The 18,884-nt window shown below is 34.4% G+C and overlaps 1 protein-coding gene across 1 annotated transcript in view; it reads left to right on the top strand.

Moving 5' to 3' along the window:
- LOC129230553 (neprilysin-1-like) overlaps positions 1-18,884 on the top strand; it is a 98,448-nt gene that overhangs the window by 12,923 nt on the left and 66,641 nt on the right. The window contains exons 4-6 of the mRNA XM_054864957.1: positions 4,525-4,608; positions 12,712-12,917; positions 15,149-15,328. Coding sequence (XP_054720932.1) covers positions 4,525-4,608; positions 12,712-12,917; positions 15,149-15,328 — 470 coding nt within the window. The remainder of the gene's footprint in view (positions 1-4,524; positions 4,609-12,711; positions 12,918-15,148; positions 15,329-18,884) is intronic.

Raw genomic sequence — 18,884 nt, 5'->3', positions numbered from 1 at the left:
CCAAAACTGATAAAAATGTCATTGAAACAATGTTAATGGCAGTTGGAGAAATATTGCAACAATTTTAATCGTTCTGAATCGTATTTTTTTCTGTTTGTAAAGGTGTTTCCGTCGGTCGGAGTAAGTTCGGTGGAATGAGTCAGCGCTGCATTTATGCTGAAATAAAATGCGAGAAATTATTCCTAGCCTGTCTAGTAGCAGCTTTACACTCTTGCTCCTGTATCCTACATATACAGAGTAAGCTAGAAGTAATTTTTCACGTTCCATCTAAGCATTAATGCAGCGTTGGCCCATTCCTTCCAACTCTCCCTCAGTTTTAACGGAGATTTCTTTGAAGAGTAAATCATAGTCTTGATTATATTTTTGCCGCAGTTGACATTTTTTGAAGAAACTGCCATTATTCTGACGGGAATACCTTCTCTAACAAATTTTACATTTGCATAGTTGAATTGGGTAAAAAAAAATTGAGATCCGAAATCGTATCCACGGATCTTGACACTAATGATCCGTATCCGTATCCGCGGATCTACTTTTTTAACGATCCGGCACATCACTAGTATATATGGCCCTTTAAAAAAATGGCCCTCCCATTAATTTGGGACAATGAATACCCTTAAAATTGGTATTCATTGTCCCAAATTAGGGATCCCCTTACCTAACTTGGGACGTTTTGATCTTTATTTCATGTATTCAGCAATAGATAATCATTTGGGTCACCAATTTTCATTTTAAGGAAGTTTATTTTACACTTTAATAAAGAAAAAAATATTATCAGATAGAAATAATATAATCTTTTCAGAATGTATACTTTCCCCTGAAAAAAATTGAATGTCTCCATAGCCATCATAGTCTTAATTCTTTTAAATGTGATATTTTCACGTGCCCCTTTATATTTGGGAGCATAAAAGCATTTGTAAACCAAAATAATTCTTAATGCAGCTGATTTTTAGTTCTCCGTATTTCTCACTTGAAATCTTTTCACATTCATTTTCATTTCCTTGAAAAACGTAAAATTCACAACAAATAAATTAGTCTCATTTATGCTTTGAGATTCATTTTCATTAGTAGAACTAACACATGAAATATTTTGGCAAAATGTGTTTTGCTCATCAATAAATTCCAATTTTTTTTAGCAATGTCAACTTTTCTGTCCTGTTATTGTAAGACACATTATTGTCATCAGAATATTCATCATTTTTAAAAATTTTGTATCGATATTTTTTTAATACATTCATTTACTTTATTTCCACAATATATCTTATAGACACTGTCTGTGTCCATGCCTTATTACCCTAACTTGGAACAGTGTCCCTAGTTTGGTGCTTATTCGCAATTTCTCAAATTTATGAATAAATTAGTTAAACTGAATTAGTTACGAATTAGCCCAAATAAGGCGCAGGTACATAGCCCAGATGAAGTGTGAAAACAATGCAAGCTAATGCTGCTCAGTTAGAGTTGGTAATCAAAGTTATTTCCATACTTAAAAATTGCATATTTTTTCGAGATTTTCAAAGTCATTAAACTAACCCATAAAGCTACAACATCAAAGTTTAGCTCTCATAGTCTCAAAAGATGACTATTCATTTATTCTGTAACAACATCTATTTTTTACTGGTGAAATATTGACTGGTATACCAGCCATCGAAACTAAATTTGGCAAAATGTCCCATGTTAGGGTACTGTCCCAAGCAGGGGCACTTGACTGTATACTTTATGTACATATTTTTTTTAAATACAACTTTAGTGATAAAAGAGGATCGAAAACTATAAAGAAAAGAGTAAGTTCACAGCAGAATATTTGTTTCAAATTATGCATACATTTGATACTTGAACTATGCTTTGAAAATTGCATACAGTGGCTCTCAATAGTGTTCGTACACTTTAAAATTTTTTAGTAAAACCAAAATAACGCGAAACTGAATTCGAATATGAAGTCCAATATTTTTTCACATCATTCTTATGTCATTCTAAATAAAACCCTGTAAATTTTTCAAAATATTGTCGGATCTTCTTTTTGAAATGGGTCAAAAAACGAAGAGACACAGAAATCATACGCCACAAAAGTCATCGTACGCTCAAAAATTTTCGAAGAAAGTCATGATTAAAATTATCATATGTCGTTTTTTTTTTTTTTTTGTTATTTTTCATTGTGTTGACCCTAAACAGTCATTTGGCTTTAATTTTTTGTTTATTTATTCCTTAATATTGTGCTTATTATTTTAAAATGCCTTGTATTCGTAAAAAGCCACAAACACTATTCGAAATTTGAATTTTTTCCTCACAGTGGAGGTAAATTGGTTTGAAATGTCTCTAAATTAGTTAATTTATTCCATTCTGCAGTAAAGTGCTTGATAAAATGCTTTAAAGAAAAGAATCGGACCGAAAACAAGGCAAGAAAAAGTTAATAAAAAGTTAGGTTATTCAATTAATATATAGACATTTTTTTAAGTGTGAGAAGACTTTTGTGAAATAAGATTTCCGGCACTTTTTGGTTTTTGATTTTTAAAAAATTGTTTCAATATTTTTTTTTTTAATTTCATGTAGTTTTGTTGAAAATTGATCATAGACCTTATAATTAAATACCTATACCGAAATAATAATTCCAACCAATGGATAGAGTCTTATTTCACTGAAAGTCGTAGGTGTACGAACATTTTTGTGAGCCACTTTATAACTTCACAGAATTAAAAGCAAAATTCGTTCTAGTTGAAAATGACGAACAAAAGTCTTGCATCTTAATAGCTACTTTGTCTTTAGTTAAAATGTACATGCAGTGAAAGACTTAATGGATGGTAATTTAATCATTAACTGCACGGAGTTTTTGTTTACCGCACATAATGCTTTTAATGAATTAAAAGCTTTACCCACAGAAAGTAAAAAGAAGTTGAATGTTTAGTTCCTGCACTAACTCAAAGGAAAACTAAAAAAAAAGTAATTTTGTTACTAAAAAGAACTGTTGAAACGTAGAGGGGAATACAATTGCTCTACTTGCCGCACGCTGTTTATTTTAGCCATGAACATAATAAATGAGTAGTTCCAGCTTTTGTTTTTGCTCCTAATTGCTAATATTGAATATGCATTTAGTTTTATCATCCATTAGCTTAATGGATATGCAGAAAAAATCAAATCTTTATATATGCGTTAATTTTGATGTAATATTTGAATCTCTCACACAAGATTTTTCTTTCATCTCATCCAAAATCAGAGATACACATACAAGTTTCAAAAAGCAGACGATTCTTTAAAATCGATGGAGTATATATTTTTCTAATTCTAAAGACTTTCTATAAGCTTGATTTGCATTAAAAACTATTAAAGAAAAACGGTATTTGATTTCTTGATTACAATACTTAAAAATTGCAGCTAATATCGTTATGTTTAGGCAATTCTAAAGCAGTCAATAAAATTAAAATTAAAAATTTGAGAAAGGACAAAATGTAAGTGGTGTAGAAAAAGCAAAGCAGTATCGTTTGTACATGGTTGCTATCGAATCGACAAACAGCCAGTTGAGACGGGTCTATCTGAATGGGGGTGGGAGACTTTCAGTGCGCGTGTTTGGTTCATTTCAATGTGACTATTCAATTCAAAGACTAACACTCATCTGCAAAAGCTAGTATCATAGATGTAGTATTAACTAGATGCACAACGAGAAACCGGTTTCAGGGGCTCCTCTAGTATAGACTGGCAAATGTCCGAAAAGAGCATGCTTGAAGCTTGCACGCAACAACTTTTGCCGTTGCCTTAATGGGATGCAAATAGGTTTCCACGTAGGCTACGCTTTTGCCCGTCCGTGTCAAGTTTCGCGCGTTCAATCGCGGTTATTGGCTTTTGCTACGGAGTTGCGCATCTAGTTATACTACAGTATAACCGCTCCTAACGGACACCCCTTTTATGCGGACAAATTTTAATTGCCGGATTCCAAGGCAAATAACATTATTAAACCCCTGTCCTGCTGACACCCCTCTATTAAGGACAAAAGATCTGTCCCGTTAAAGTCCGCATTAGAAGAATTTTACTTTACATCTAGCACTGGCATCCCTGCAAACTAATAGATGCGTCAATTTCTGCCTCTAAACCGCATTTCCATCTCATTGGTGGTCAGACTTATATGTAGCTTTAAAGACGCTTATCAAGTTAAGAGTCGAAACAAAAAGTTAACTGCACACAATAATAAGTACGGAACACAATAGAGCAATTGAAGTAACATTCATTTGCCCCCCCCCCCCCCTTCCCCATGTTGTGCATTACAGCAGATATACTCAATAATACGGTCTATTTCTTCGCAATGAGTTGTGGTTCTTTCAAGTTTTATTTTCTTGTTACGTATGCCTGGCTGAATGATTTTAACTTCTTTTAGGAACAGAAAAGTGATGTTTTAATGAGCAATTTAGAGGCAGAAAAAAAATTCTTTGTTTATTCAGGTCATGATTTTCCCAAAAATAAAATCCTATTATTTATTTTTTTTTTTTAAGAAAGTAGGGTCTGATTCTAACTATTAATATTTTCTATTTTCCTTTTCTTTAGGCTTGCTGGAGGAACCAGCAAATAATCACGACAACAGCGCCACAATCAAGGCGAAAACATTTTACAAATCTTGCATATCTACAGGTACACACATTTTACTTCTATTGAAATTGTGATGAAAATTGAAAAAAAGATTTTTTCCCCTCCATCAACTTTGCGTGTTTTTTTTTTTTTTAACTTCCTTTTACAAAAAAGGAAGTATTGTATTCGCGAAAATATTTCACTTAAAAATCGGCCTTAATTTCAATTTTGCTCGCCCCCGAATGAATATTGATTATTTTTTTCAACCCGACCACACGTGGATACATGCCTAAGAACGTATACACACCTGAAGAATCCATTTTGACAATCCCCGAGTTAATTACAACGAGTTTTCTCGTGACGTCTGTATGTACGTATGTATGTGTGTATATGTGTATGTATCTCGCATTACTGAAGAACGGTATGTCCTAGAGAGTTGAAATTAAGTACATAGACTCCAAGTGGAGTCTACTTGTGCACCTTCTCTTTTGGTTGCATTTGGATGTTCCAAAGGGGCTCTTTTACACCTTTTTGGGGTAAAATCATAGTTAATTTCCATGTAAACTCAAGCGGTGCTATGATTTTTCAAACACTTGGCAATATATCGCCAAGCTTTTGGTCGTCAAGTTTTGTCGCCAACTTGGCAACGAATTTGGCGCTCTTTTTTTTTTTTAAATTTATAATTTGGTTTCAATTTGGCCATATTTAGAGAGTTAACCATTGAATCACATTAAAACTGCCAATATTGCTAAAAGTTATCTGTATAAAACGTTTTCTTTGCTTCGGTTCGCAACAGACTTGGGGTGAAAATATTTTAAGTGTTTCCTTGCGCACTCCGAGGCACTATTATCTTTAAATTGGAGTAAAAGGAAGTCATGTGATGCACACATCAGCTCGTTTTGTTTTTTGAATAACGTGTGTTTTCAAACTGAATAATACAGTTTCTTAAAATTTTATTAAGGCGAAAACAAGAAGGCGTGTCCATTTATATAGGTTCGCATGTACAGTGGTGGAAAAAAATTGCGTCACCCGCGCCGCAAAGGAGATGAATATCATCCCGACTGTATTCAACACACAGTCAAGCATCCCGTATCCCAGATGATTTGGGGATGTATTTCTGATCAAGGAGTTGGTGAGCTTCACTTTGTGCAAGGAACAGTAAACGCTCAGATGTATATTGTCATTTTTGAGGAGAAATTGCTTCCTACTATCTGGGATCACTTTATTTCAGTTCCAAACGTCATTTTCCACGATGATTCTGCTCCGTGCCTTAGGGCAAAACTGGGAAGTAAAAATTTAAAAAACTTTATCCTGCCATTAGACTTAAATTGACATGGGGTTAAGTTTTTTTTTCTTTCTAAACTCACACACAAGTTCAAAAATGGAAAAATGAGCATGGGGTCAGCAGTTTGCCTTGACCCGGAAATAGCCCCAATCTACGTAAACAATTATCGGATTCCTGCTGTTAAATGTTTATTTCATAAGTTTTGCAGAATTTCACATACATTCATCGTTAATCGGTTGACCAAAACTTCTCACATAATCTCATTGTTGTGAAAATGCGAGGGTGATACAATTTTTTTTTAACAGAACTGTATAAATGGGCATGTTACTTGCTTTATGTACGAGTATAAATAGTTGGGGCAAACCTAACGCGGCTGCATTGTGAAGGCTATGCAGATCCTAATCCCAGCATTATGACGCTGCTGGTTAAGTTTGCCATAACTGTAGTAATATTATTTTTTTACGATCCACATCATTTCGGACGGAGCTGGAAGTTGTAAACAATTTGATATTTATAAAAAGGAAAATTAGCAAAAACACGATTATTTGTACTCACGCATTATATCACTTTAGCACATCAGTTTTTGGCTTCAAATTTGTTGGGATATCACCAAGGTGTCAACAAATGTTTGCTACTTTTTACTTCACTTCCGTACCAGTATTTCTCGAATTTTAATTATTTTAAAGCTGAAATTTTCCATTTATCGGATTAAGTACGCATAGCTAAATGGATTACACATTTAAAAAAAACATTTAAATTCCTAGAAATAGTAGGAATGATAATACAGAATGTAGTATTTAAAAATTCAAGTTAAAACATCCAATTCATAATTAATGAAAAACCAAACCAGTGACCAAAAACACTCTAAATGAAAAACAAAGCAAACCGTTCATCTTGTAATTAGCTTAAACAACATTTTTTTCCCCATTATTTATGACTAATAATATCGTGAAGTAGAATCAAGAGGAACAAACTGAAATATGTGCATAAAAATACAATTTACAAAATTATAATTTTATTTATAATTTGATTTAATGCATTAAAAGTGTAAAGCAAGATTGAAAAAAATGGAAGTTTCGTTACTTACAGAGCCCAGTAGTAACTCTGAAAAAGTTTTTAAAGAGGAAAAATCTTTAAGCAAAAAGCAAAATGATAAATTTTTCCGCAAGTTAAGTCCTTCTTGGTACGTCGTTTTTTTTTTTTTTTTTCTTTTTTGTTGTCATAACGTGTATTTATATCTTTCGTAGAAAGCACGATTCTATCAATACTAAGGAGGAAAAGTTCAGTTTATAGTTTATTTGAATTACGAACTATTTTTTCATGATAATAATTACTCTCACAGACAGTAAAAAATATCGAGGTAAGACTTTTTTTTAACTAATTCCACAAACTTTAAATTACTTATAACTTTTTTCATGACTAATTAGGGCGCTTTGAGCTTCGACACAACGGAAAAATTTTCAAATTGAGTTCTTTTTACATTCTTTCCATTGGTCTTTTACTCGAAACCATATAATCATTCCTTCGCAAAGAAAAAGTCAATTTTTCTGATTTTATCATTAAAAATTGAAGTTAAATAGTATATAATTAAAATCAAGCGAAAAAAAATTTTGAGGAGTGCACCCTCATGCTCCAAACTAATTTTTTGCTTACTTCCATTAAAATCAACCAAACGTTTTTCGATAACGCGAATCACTTACACACTTATCCAAATTTACTGTTTTTACTTCCTTTTACAAAAAAGGAAGTATTGTATTCGCGAAAAAAAAAAAATCACTCAAAATTCGGCCTTAATTTCCATTTTGCTCACCCCCGAATTAAGATTTTTTTCAATCCCGAGTTTTTTTTCAACCCGACCACACGCGGATAGTGCCTAACAACGTATAAACACTCGATATATTCATTTTGACATTCCCCAAGTTAATTACAACGACTTTTCTCGTGACGTTCGTATGTATGTATGTATGTGCGGATGTGCGTATGTATGTCGCATAACTCAAGAACAGTATGTCTTAGAAAATTGAAATTTGGTACGTAGACTTCTAGTGGGGTCTAGTTTTGCACCTCCCCTTTTGGTTGCATTCGGGTGTTTCTAAAGGGGTCTTTTGCTCCTTTTTGGGGGGAAATCATTGTTAATTTCTATGTATACTCAAGTGGTGTTATAATTTGGCGATAAATCGCCAGTCTTTTGGTCGCCAAGTTTTGTTGTTAACTTGGCGATTTTTTTTTTTTTAATCAGTTCTCAATTTGGCCACTGGTGGTGATATTTAGAACGTAAACTAGTGAATGACATTAAAATTGCCAATAATGGGAAAATGAAATTAAAATTGGAGTAAAATGAAGTCATGTGATGCACACATCAGCTCGTTTTAATAGTAAAAGAGATATCTTTTCGATTAAGACCTATCACCTCAAATGATAGCAGTAAGTTTGGTTAATGTCTTTTACTTTGTGCAATGTTATCAGTTTATTTATTGGAGATCTTACTTACACCCTTAAGCGAATTAATGAATCAAGTAGCGAATTTATAATTTTCCTTTTTTTTTAGGTTGTTCAATCTTTGTTTATGACAGCTGTTTAGCCAACCAGTTGATTAGGCGCAATAATTTCACGTTTTTTTGTCATAAATATTGTGTTTTGTTTCAGTGATAAATTTCTACATATTTTTGCTGTTTTTTTCTCAATCTGGGCACTTTTTATCTTTTTGTTAGCCATGGATATTTCTCCACGGAAGAGGCAGACCATTGTGACATTGAGTGAAAATCTGATGGCACAATAAAAGAAAAAATGATTTGTGCTTTGCTAAAAACATGGTTTAGAGATCAAGAACTCAAAGAAAAGTGCCAAACTCTAGTTGACTCTATGCCCAGTATAGTGAAAATGGTGCTGAACAAAAAGGGGGAGGAGGGCGGACTAAGTGGTGATTTTGTAAAACGATTGGCTTGATTCCATTAATTCGCACAACGGTATACGAGGGGCTCATTGACTAGCGACCAAGCCTCAAGCCTGCATTCAGTTTCAACTCCTGTCAACGAATGAACTCTGTAAAACAGGTTTTACAGCGAGTGTAGTTTTAATGCAGGAGAAAAAAGTAGCGCCACATGTTTTCTTTAGCATTGTGAAATAGTCGTATCGCAAATGGAACACATATTGTCCGCTAAATACATATTACCGCTGAAGATTTTTACTTTAAAAAAAATCAGTTACTTAACTGTCTGTTAACTTTTTTAAAAAATCTCTCCTTTCACTAAAGATTTTTGTGTGTGTGTGTGTGTGTGCAAGGTAATTAGTCTTTTAGGCATAGCTTATCACTGCGATTATGATTTGTTTATGTATTTTTTCATTTATTTGTTGGTTTACTTTTATTTATTTATTTATTTACTTAGAATACTTTTATGTTATTTTATTTTGTACTAGTGGTACCCGCACGGCTTTGCCCGTAAAAGAAAAATTAAAAGGTCTTTTGGTTCGCCTGTATATTTACAAATAATGTATGGTGAATTTTCTCGCCAATTGGCTTGTACCCATGTTACGGTTCCACGTTATGATAATTTCGTATCTCGCCATTTGGCTTGTGCCCATGTTACGGTTCCACGTTATGATAATTTTGTATCTCGCCAATTGGCTTGTGCCCATGTTACGGTTCCACGTTATGATAATTTCGTAATTTACTCGTCCGTCTTATGATAAGTTTGTTCTTAAAATTGGAATAGAAAAAGAATCACATCGAAATCGCTTCGAGGTGCACACCTCCATGCTACAAACTATGTGCCAAATTTCATGAAAATCGGTCGAACGGTTTAGGCGCTATGCACGTCACAGAGATCCTGACAGACAGAGATCCCGACAGAGAGACTTTCTGCTTTATTATTAGTAAAGATATTATTACTTTATTTTATTAAATTATTCATTTATATTTAAATTCATTTCATTTAGTCATTACTACCTTTTTACTCAACTAAACAATTTATTTCAATTTTTTCTAATGCAATTTAATTTTCCATTATTATTATCATTTTATTATCTTATTAATTTATTTATTAGCTGCTTTGCACGGCATTGCACGGTCTACCGTGAAAATAAAATGTCAAGTGACACAAGTTCAACAGTTCGGCCTAAATGCAAGAAAAAAAGGAATGCAAAATTTCCGGTCACGTATATAAAATAGCAATGATATCACTCAAAAATTCAAATTTAGATCTCCTGGAATTTTTTTTAATAATTCCGAGAATTCAGTCATTGTTATTAATAGGCGTAAATATTCTGTTTTACAGATTTTTGGGCAAATCGCTCTGCGCTAAGGTTCCCCCGCTTGGGGGCGAAAAAAGTTATGCAAATTCCTGAGCATCAAAGGACATTTGAGCCTAACTTTGATGCGGTGCAAAATTTGGATCAGTATGAGGACACCCCCCCCCCCGAGAGTGAAAGAACTTCTGTAGCAAATTTGGAAAAAAACTGACGTAAACTGTGGATTTGTGTAATTAACATACACACACAAATGAACATCCGTTTACAGGCCGAGGAGTCAGTCACTTTTCTCACCTTTAGTCACCTTTTGAAAATTTGGTTACTTTTAGTCACCTTTTGCATTTTTTGTCACCTTTCTTGAAATGCGTCTTAGGATTTTTTTTTAATAATTAAATCTTTGAAAAGTATGAATGATAGCTTTAACAGTGAAATTAATTAAAAAAATAGCCTTAAATATGCCTCCTCCCCCGTTGTTGTTTAAGAAAAATAGTTATGCTACCGGGAAATCAGGGAATTTTTTTTTATCCTAAATATTTTTTTATTTTTTGCAATTGCATCCTATGAGCAGAATCAGTCTTTCTATCCCTTATACAGATGGACTTGCTCCTTATTTTCGGGAATGTATGTTAAAAGAAGCATGTTTATCCTATTATACTTAGAGCTTTGATGAAACTACCAAAGTCAAAGACAAAAAAGAACTGCAACGAACAATAAAATATTGGTCTGAAAGCCAATGTTGCATCACAACAAGGCATCTCAAAACTTTCTTCTTGGGCAAGGCAGTTGGTAAAATTTCGATTAAGAAGCTATGTGAAACACTTACTGAGAGTAATTATCCATGAATAAATGTCTCATGCTTTCTTTTGGATGTTCCTTATGTTAATAAAAAGGTTTTAGGTTGTTTGACACTATTATCCTTGAGACACGAGAAAAAAGCCTAATAAATATTGGTACTTGCAGTATTCATACAATGCATAATGCTTATGTCAAAGCGTTGCTGTATTTAAGTGAAGAAGCATCTGAACTTCTTCTTAGTACTTATAGCTATTTTGATGGTTGGCCTTCCCGTTAGGAGGACTTCGAAGAAGTGCAAGCTCGACTAAATACACCTCATCACAAGTTCCTGAAACACACAACTACCCATTGGCTTACCCTTGGACCTGCAGCAAACAGACTACTGGAACAGTGGGATGCTCTTCAGTATTATTTTTTTAAACATGTACCTTTAAAAAAGAATTCAGCTATGCAGTGCAGGTCATATAAAGCTGTTGCAAATGTTTTAAAAAGACCTTCTATAAAAGCTGAGCTGCATTTTATCTTTTCATCTGCTGATTTATTTATGCAGTTCACGAAACGCTTTCAATGCCAAGCGCCTATGATACATAAATTGCACCAAGAAATAGAGACCATTGTTCACACTTTTATGGCTCGGTCAAGCCTCTGTCATAAAGAAAGTTGATTTTTCAAACATAGACACGGATGAACTGTTTGCAGTTGGTAACAGACGACCTCTTGAAGATCTCGTTGTTAGTGGAGAGATGACAGATGAACTGTCAAAACTGAAAGAAAATGAAAAGGTTATGTTTTTAAGAGCTGTTAAAAAGCATTGTGTGACTGCATGCAAGTATGTAATAGAAAAAAGTTGCATATCAAACGGGTTACTGACAAGTTTTAAATTTTTGGATCCAAAAGGGAGAAGTAAATCTATAAGCTGTAAGGATTTGATAAAGGTTGCCAAAATCATGCCTTTTAATGTTCCACTCGATAGGTTGCAAGATAAATGGAAACTTTTGCAGCTGGAAAAAGATGATGAAGCATCCGAAAACAAAACCATTGATATCTACTGGCAGCAGCACATTTCAAAAAAGGACTCAACTTCCAGTGATCTAAAGTTTGCTAATGTTTCTAAGGTGATAAAAGATTCACTTACATTATCACATGGTAATGCTGACATAGAAAGACTATTTTCCATTTCAAAGCACCTTTTTGGTGAAAATAAGACAGCAAGGACTGAAAGATTTTTAAACAGCATACTTATAGTTAAAGATGCTGTAAAAGAATATCATCATTTGCTTTCTTTACCAATTTGTCCAGAAATGATGAAATGTGCACAACAAGCACACACAATTTACACAACATACATGGAGGAATGTAAAAGGATTTGGAATTGAAACAGAAGCAAAAAGAAGAGCAAAAAAGAAAGGATTGTGAAGAAGAAACTAAGAAAATGGAAAAAATTAAAACATCTATTGAAAGTGAAACTGTAGAAATCTTTACAAAAAGCATATAGGCTATTTTGGTAAAAGTCAGTAAAAAGGGATAATCCTTTTCTGTTTTTTGAGTTCTTAACAAATTGCTTTTGGTCACCTTTTACTTACTTTTTTGTCACCTTTTAGTCACCTTTGTTTTCAAATTTGTCACCTTTCTCACTTTTTTTCAAAGGCCATCAGCAGTCCTCGGCCTGCGTTTATGAATAGATTTCTGTCAGCTTTTCCGCGTAATAGTTAGTTAACTGGCGCTAACAATTTTTATAAATAAAAAAAAAACTATTTCAATGTACTGTATGAATAACATATTTTATTGAAATGTGTGAAATTAATGTCGTCACTGACAATTGCTCGGGTTCGTTGCAGTTCAGATTGACGCCATCGGAGACAAGCCGTTGCGCGACGTTGTCCAAGAACTCGGGGGATGGCCTGTGTCCGACCGTGAATGGAACGAGCCCGAGTGGCCCCTGGAGCACCTACTAGGACAATTGCGTGGCGATTACAATCAAGGAATCTTCATCGAACAGTGGGTCGGCCCGGATGACAAAAATTCTTCAGTCAACGTCATCCAGGTGAGGTAGCGCCTGATCACTTTTCGGTATCTCTTTTGTAAACGGCATTTTGCTGGCGTTTGAAATTCCAATAGGGAAGTTGCAACCTATTAAATGTTCCTATTTTGACTATTGGATATTGTTAGTTGACCCTCAAAACTAAAAAAAATTCACCATCGCCGAATTTTAAAACACCATGATTGATTTTTAATGAATTTTTAAAAATTCACGCGCAAAAGTGCGCTCTTCTGAAACGTCACGAGCTTACGTCACAGGGTACTAATGGGCAGCCTTCCGCCGAAGATCCCTTGTTTTCGCTACGGACATTTTGAGCGCGCTGATATTTTTAATTTTTAGACATTCAATAATCCTTTTGAACACACTATGGAGCACGGATTCTTTAAAGCACACTCTAATAATCTTCCTCAAGTAACATCAATGAAGGTATTCGAATATTTCCGAGAGGATGAGAGGTTTAATGTTTCAGAAACGCGAGGAGTTAAATGCGAGGAGGTAAGCCTTACGTTTCGTCTTCGAAGCCAACTGCACTTCCTTCGGCTTCTCCTTGTCAGCTAAGCGTTGCGGAAGAGCGCATTACGTCACTTCCTGTGTCAACTAACGTCACAATCGCTTGAACTTTAAAAATTAATTAAAAAAACCCTACTTATCGTATCAAAAAAATTTTTTAACCTATGATGTTTATACATGTTACTCCATCACATAAAAATAAAATTGAAAACTCGAAAACTTCCCTATTGGTCAACTTCTTATTACTTTGCAATAACATCCCCCTAACCTATTCTGTGAAGCGTATTTCTTCGTCATAACTATTAATTTACTAACCTTTATTTTTTATGTATTCAAAATAAAAATTTCAGCCCATCCTTTCATATAACAAAGTAATCTAATAAGTCATTAGTGAATTTGCTTGTTATCACTTCTTTTTTAACACATTTGACTTCAAAAGAGACGTAGAATTCAAAACGTTGCACTCAAAGGTTGTATTGTCAGTTTTTAAAGCGACTGTTAGAAAACTTCTTACGAATGCTGTTTTGAAATTGTTAAAATTTTGTGTCCTACTTCGAAAAGTTCTATGCAATATTATAGTAAATAACAAAACTCTTTAATGTTATGAAATAAAAATGAACGTTTTTACCCATTTAGAAAATGTATTTTTCTGGTTATAAGTTTGAATACTTAGTTTTTCTTATAATTATTATTTAATTTTGGAAGAGTGTACAATATGTTAGGAATTTTTCATTTCTTCATTTAAATAAATGCAACAACACTATGAAAACTTGACAGTCAAATCACTGCTCAAAGATATCTTGAATTACTATATTTGTAAGATTGGAAAAATAATTAAAATATCCCTAACACTTAATCATTGTAAGACCCTGAATCCAAATATGACCACCGTTTTCTCCATAATCCACCACTTTATGGGGATCGCCCCCCCCCCCAAAAAAAAAAAAATTTTATATTACATTGTAATATAGCATACATGAAAGAATTGTACAAATGATATTGTAGTACAATATAATGAACGACTTTTACTAAAACTTGTAGTGTTTTCGAATATACACCGAAAGCGGTATGAGACATATTTCAAAAGAATTAAAGTTTAAGCATTCAAATCAATGATTCAAGGAAAATCCATTGTAATTTCAAGGCCTAATATTTCATACTTACAGTTTGCATGAAAAAAATGCACCTTCTCCGCCTCTCAATGAAGTTTATTTTTATTTTCTTTTTATAATCCATTACTTAAAATATTCCTGCCGTAAGTACAGAATAAATATAATTTAGGAATAAAATTTAGCAAATATGATATAATGGCGGCGGTCGTCACTAAATATTTCAAGATACTTTTATTTATTACTCAATTCGTGTACCGGTGATTAACACTTTAAAATTACTCACTAATATTGTTTTTTATTTTCCTCTTTCTCTCTCTCTCTCTCTCTTGATGGTGATAGTTTACATGTAAATGTTAAATACCGAGATCTGAAAAATCTCAGACTCAAAACATCGATGTTGAACAAACCTCTACTCCAACCCATAACACGTCTGGAAAAGTAAACAAGTTTTTACATACTGCTTCAGTGCAATTAAATTATGTAAACAAACAACTTAATAACGTTATTGAAAAATCTAAGCTTTGACAATAAAAATACTGTCACATTTAATAAGTTTTTTCCACATAGTCAAGTTATTGGCAATTAATAAATGCGATGCTCGTTTTCCACCAGCTGGACCAGATGTCTTTCGGCCTTCCAAGCAGGGAGTACTTTCTGAAGGAGAGCAGCGAACGGGAGCGGAAAGCCTACTTGAGGCTTATGGTGGAGGTCGCTATCCTGTTCGGTGCCGAGCGAGAAGTTGCCGAGATCGATATGGTCGACGCACTCGATCTCGAAATCCAACTTGCCAATGCAAGTAACAAGTCTTTCATTTTTTAATCTATTTTTTTAACCTGAATACATTTTATTATGAATTCTTATGAACAACTTCTCCCATGCCAGGCGGCACCCTAAAGGGCTGTTCACTTATCGCCCGTCCGTCCCGTTTTTTGATGTGGCAGACTACCGACGAAGGACCTGTTCACATATCGGCCGGCCGTCTCGTCCATCCCGTTTTTTGACGTGGCAAAGGGCCTGTTCACATATCGGCCGTCCGTTCCGTCCATCACGTTTCTTTCCTCCCAAAACAGGTTTTCTTTGCTGGTTGCCATGACAGCAAGCCGTCATGGACGAGACCGGTTTCGATCCAGAAGAATCTTGATATCTGACGGCCGTCAAACGCAGGACAGCATTTCATTGGTTCCCGCTTTTCTCTGGTGGGTGATTTCAGTCACGTGATTGATGTGCGGCGACCGTATGTGAATGCTACCCTGTTTTCGTCGGCAGTCCGTCACGTCAAAACACGGGATGGACGGGACGGATGGCCGATAAGTGAACTGCCCTGAAAGAAGAGCAGCATTCACATATGGTCGCTGTACATCAATCACGTAAATGAATTCACCCGCCAGAGAGAAGAGCGCGCTGCTTGGCTGAAACCAATGAAATTCCGTTCTACTTTTGACGGCCGTCAGATATCAAGGTTCTTCTGATCGAAACCGGTCCCGTCCAAGATGGCTTCCTGTCATGGCAACCAGCAAAGAAAATCTCTTTCAGGAGGGAAAAAAACGTGATGGACGGAACGGACGGCCGATATGTGAACAGGCCCTAAGGCAGTGGTTATCAATTAGGTTTACTTGGGATCCGTTGAAAAGTCTTTAAGGTTCTAACGGTGCGACAGGAGTACCTCACTAGCTCAATACTGTTGCCGTTACGATATTGTAATACCGTTTGAAAGCCAGGTTGACGTTTCGAAGTTTAACATTAGCATTGCTTAGTTTGTTTTAATTTATCACAAACCTTTCTTTTCCCCTTTAAAAAAAATTGTGGGATAGATTTTCACTCGTGCATAATTTGTCAATAGCATAGACTAATAATAAGAGTAGACCGAGCTTTCTCATTCTTGCTGATGAAGAAAATTGGTTCATAGATGTATCATGTGACTAGTGGAAGGGCTTGGCGAAGACTTTGGCAGCATGGTTGCTAGATGGCAGCATTATCTATAGTTTGGCACTCGACATGTATTTTAAGACAATGTGTTTTCATTAAAAAAAACTTCCAGGTGCAGAAATTGAACTGTTTTTCTTTTAGTTATGCATTATTTTGACATTAGTAATAGTTTTTGATCAGTTTTCGGTAACTTTTATTTCATTTAGAGCTGTCAGCGTTGGCGTGAACGAAATGGTGTAAACGTTTTGCGTTAACGCAAAAATGTACTAATCGGTATCTTAAATTGAAACTGTAGGTAAAAATCTTACCGTTTGCTGATTCTTCTTGGTCGCTTGCAACTTTTATTGCTTAGAGAGTTATTGAAATTGACTAAAGAAAATGCACAATACTATCTAAACGAAAAACTCACTATATTAACAAAATATTTACAACTTAGAATAACAAATTTACAAATCGGACTCCATAAAAGATCATTCTTCCGTGTTCCATCAATTCTATTTATTATATTTCGCGCTGGCGTTGATCGTCTGCTACGATTAACGCCCGCTGTTGCTAGGATATCCACCAGTCACATGGCTTGGTTTATGAGCAGCAAAAGGGTTGCCATAGCTCGGTCTACTCTTATCATTAGTCTATGGTCAATAGTTAAAACCGAAAAAGCCAATTGCATAATTAGTCTGAGGAAAAAGATGTACTGCATCTTTTTGCTTGATGATGATTTTGCTTCGAAAGTTCACAAATAAATAAACAAGTAAATAAATGTCAATACCACCGTATGAAAGGAATAAATACTTTTGTACCAAAAAGCAAAATTTAAATAACCAATGTTTTAAATACTCAGAACACGTTCTTTATTTAACTTCGTGTGCGATCTCGCTTGAGACAACGCTGGAGGTTGGAGAAGAAAAGATGCCAACCGGACCGCCACAAACTCATGCGATTTGGACTAACTTCACTTTGATTCAATCAATCAAACTGTATTTTTCGTCAATATTAAGCCTGCGGGAAGTTGCAGTTTGGTTGATAGAACAGACATTCAATATGTTCAAATAGCGTACCCGGTGACTAAACCGACGCGTTCTAATGAGCTACCGGTTAGCCGATCGTATATTATGGCAGGTAACCAACCCAGTTGTTCTATTCGAACGTACCCATTTTCCCCCGCTTTGATGCTCCAAAAAATGCGTTCATATTCACTGCAATTATCTCGAATATTTGCTGCCAAAAACAAAGTTTATTTTTCTTTTAGCCACATCCCTTTGCTTATTGCTGTGTCTTATAATTCCACAGATTTTAATCCTCATCAAATGATATTTGAAAAAAACTTTTGCGGAAAGTAAGCTAAGACTTGCGTTACTATTAACATAATTACAAAACTGATAACAAAAACTCCGACAAGGAAAGTGACACAACTCAAAATTTGGTGGATAACGTACTAGCTATTGATTTAAAATCTACATTTAATGCTCTTTCTTGCCACAAATCTTGCACAAAAATAGCTTAAATAACTGACTGGAGCGTGGTGACGTAAAAGTGCTATAACTAAAAGTAAAATATCACTAATTTTCAGAATTTAGAAGAAAATCTTTTGAACTTAAAAGTATCGATTATTAATGTAGACAACAAATACTAACCAGTAAACGTCACATTATAATTTTTTTGCTCGTATTGAAATGTTTGAAACGAAATAGCTGAAAACTACCTTTGCGGAAAACCTAAATTTTCTCTGATGCTTTTTTTTTTTTTTTTTGAAATTGTGCCACTTTTCTTACTGAGATGCAACATATCCTTAATATGCTTGTATGAATGGTGACTCTGGTGAAAAACTCTCAATACTATAAAAAAAAGAAGAAATTTTGTATGAACCTTTCAACCAAAGCGCCAGAAGAAATATATTAACAACAAAAATTAACAAATAAAGGAGTAGGGCATCAACTATGGTCAAGTGAGAGCAATAAACGATCCGTGCTTGATCAAAAATGAAAACTTACAAAAACTCATAACAAATCTCTCTTTTTGCGATATAAAAACATAGCAACTCTAGTTATTGCCAAAACATGTTCACAAAATTGTAAAAAATAAAACGTAAGCAGACGATAAATAGCAATTGAATATTTCTATTTGGTTTTGTAATGTGATTATTTCCATCAGTCAAAAATACTACTTTTAGTCACTTAAGTTGATAGAATGAGCAAAAAAAAAAATAAATAAATAAATATTAATAATAATATGGACCGAGGAACCTCTTGTACTCTTTCAGAACGTTTAATTTTTAAATAAGTTTTTGAAATGTCCGTATTCCACTCGAGCGTGCTGAATGCTTACGCTTGCTGTCTACCGCATTTCCATGTTATGATAATTCAGAAGCGAATTAAATATTGCGCTCTACGCTTGCTATCAACCATATCGTTGCCAGTTCATG

The sequence above is a fragment of the Uloborus diversus genome, chromosome 9 (assembly GCF_026930045.1).
Source record: "Uloborus diversus isolate 005 chromosome 9, Udiv.v.3.1, whole genome shotgun sequence".
NCBI classification, from domain to species: Eukaryota; Metazoa; Arthropoda; class Arachnida; order Araneae; family Uloboridae; genus Uloborus; species Uloborus diversus.
The sequence above is the reverse complement of the archived record's forward strand: the minus strand, read 5'-3'. Positions and strand labels throughout refer to the sequence as shown.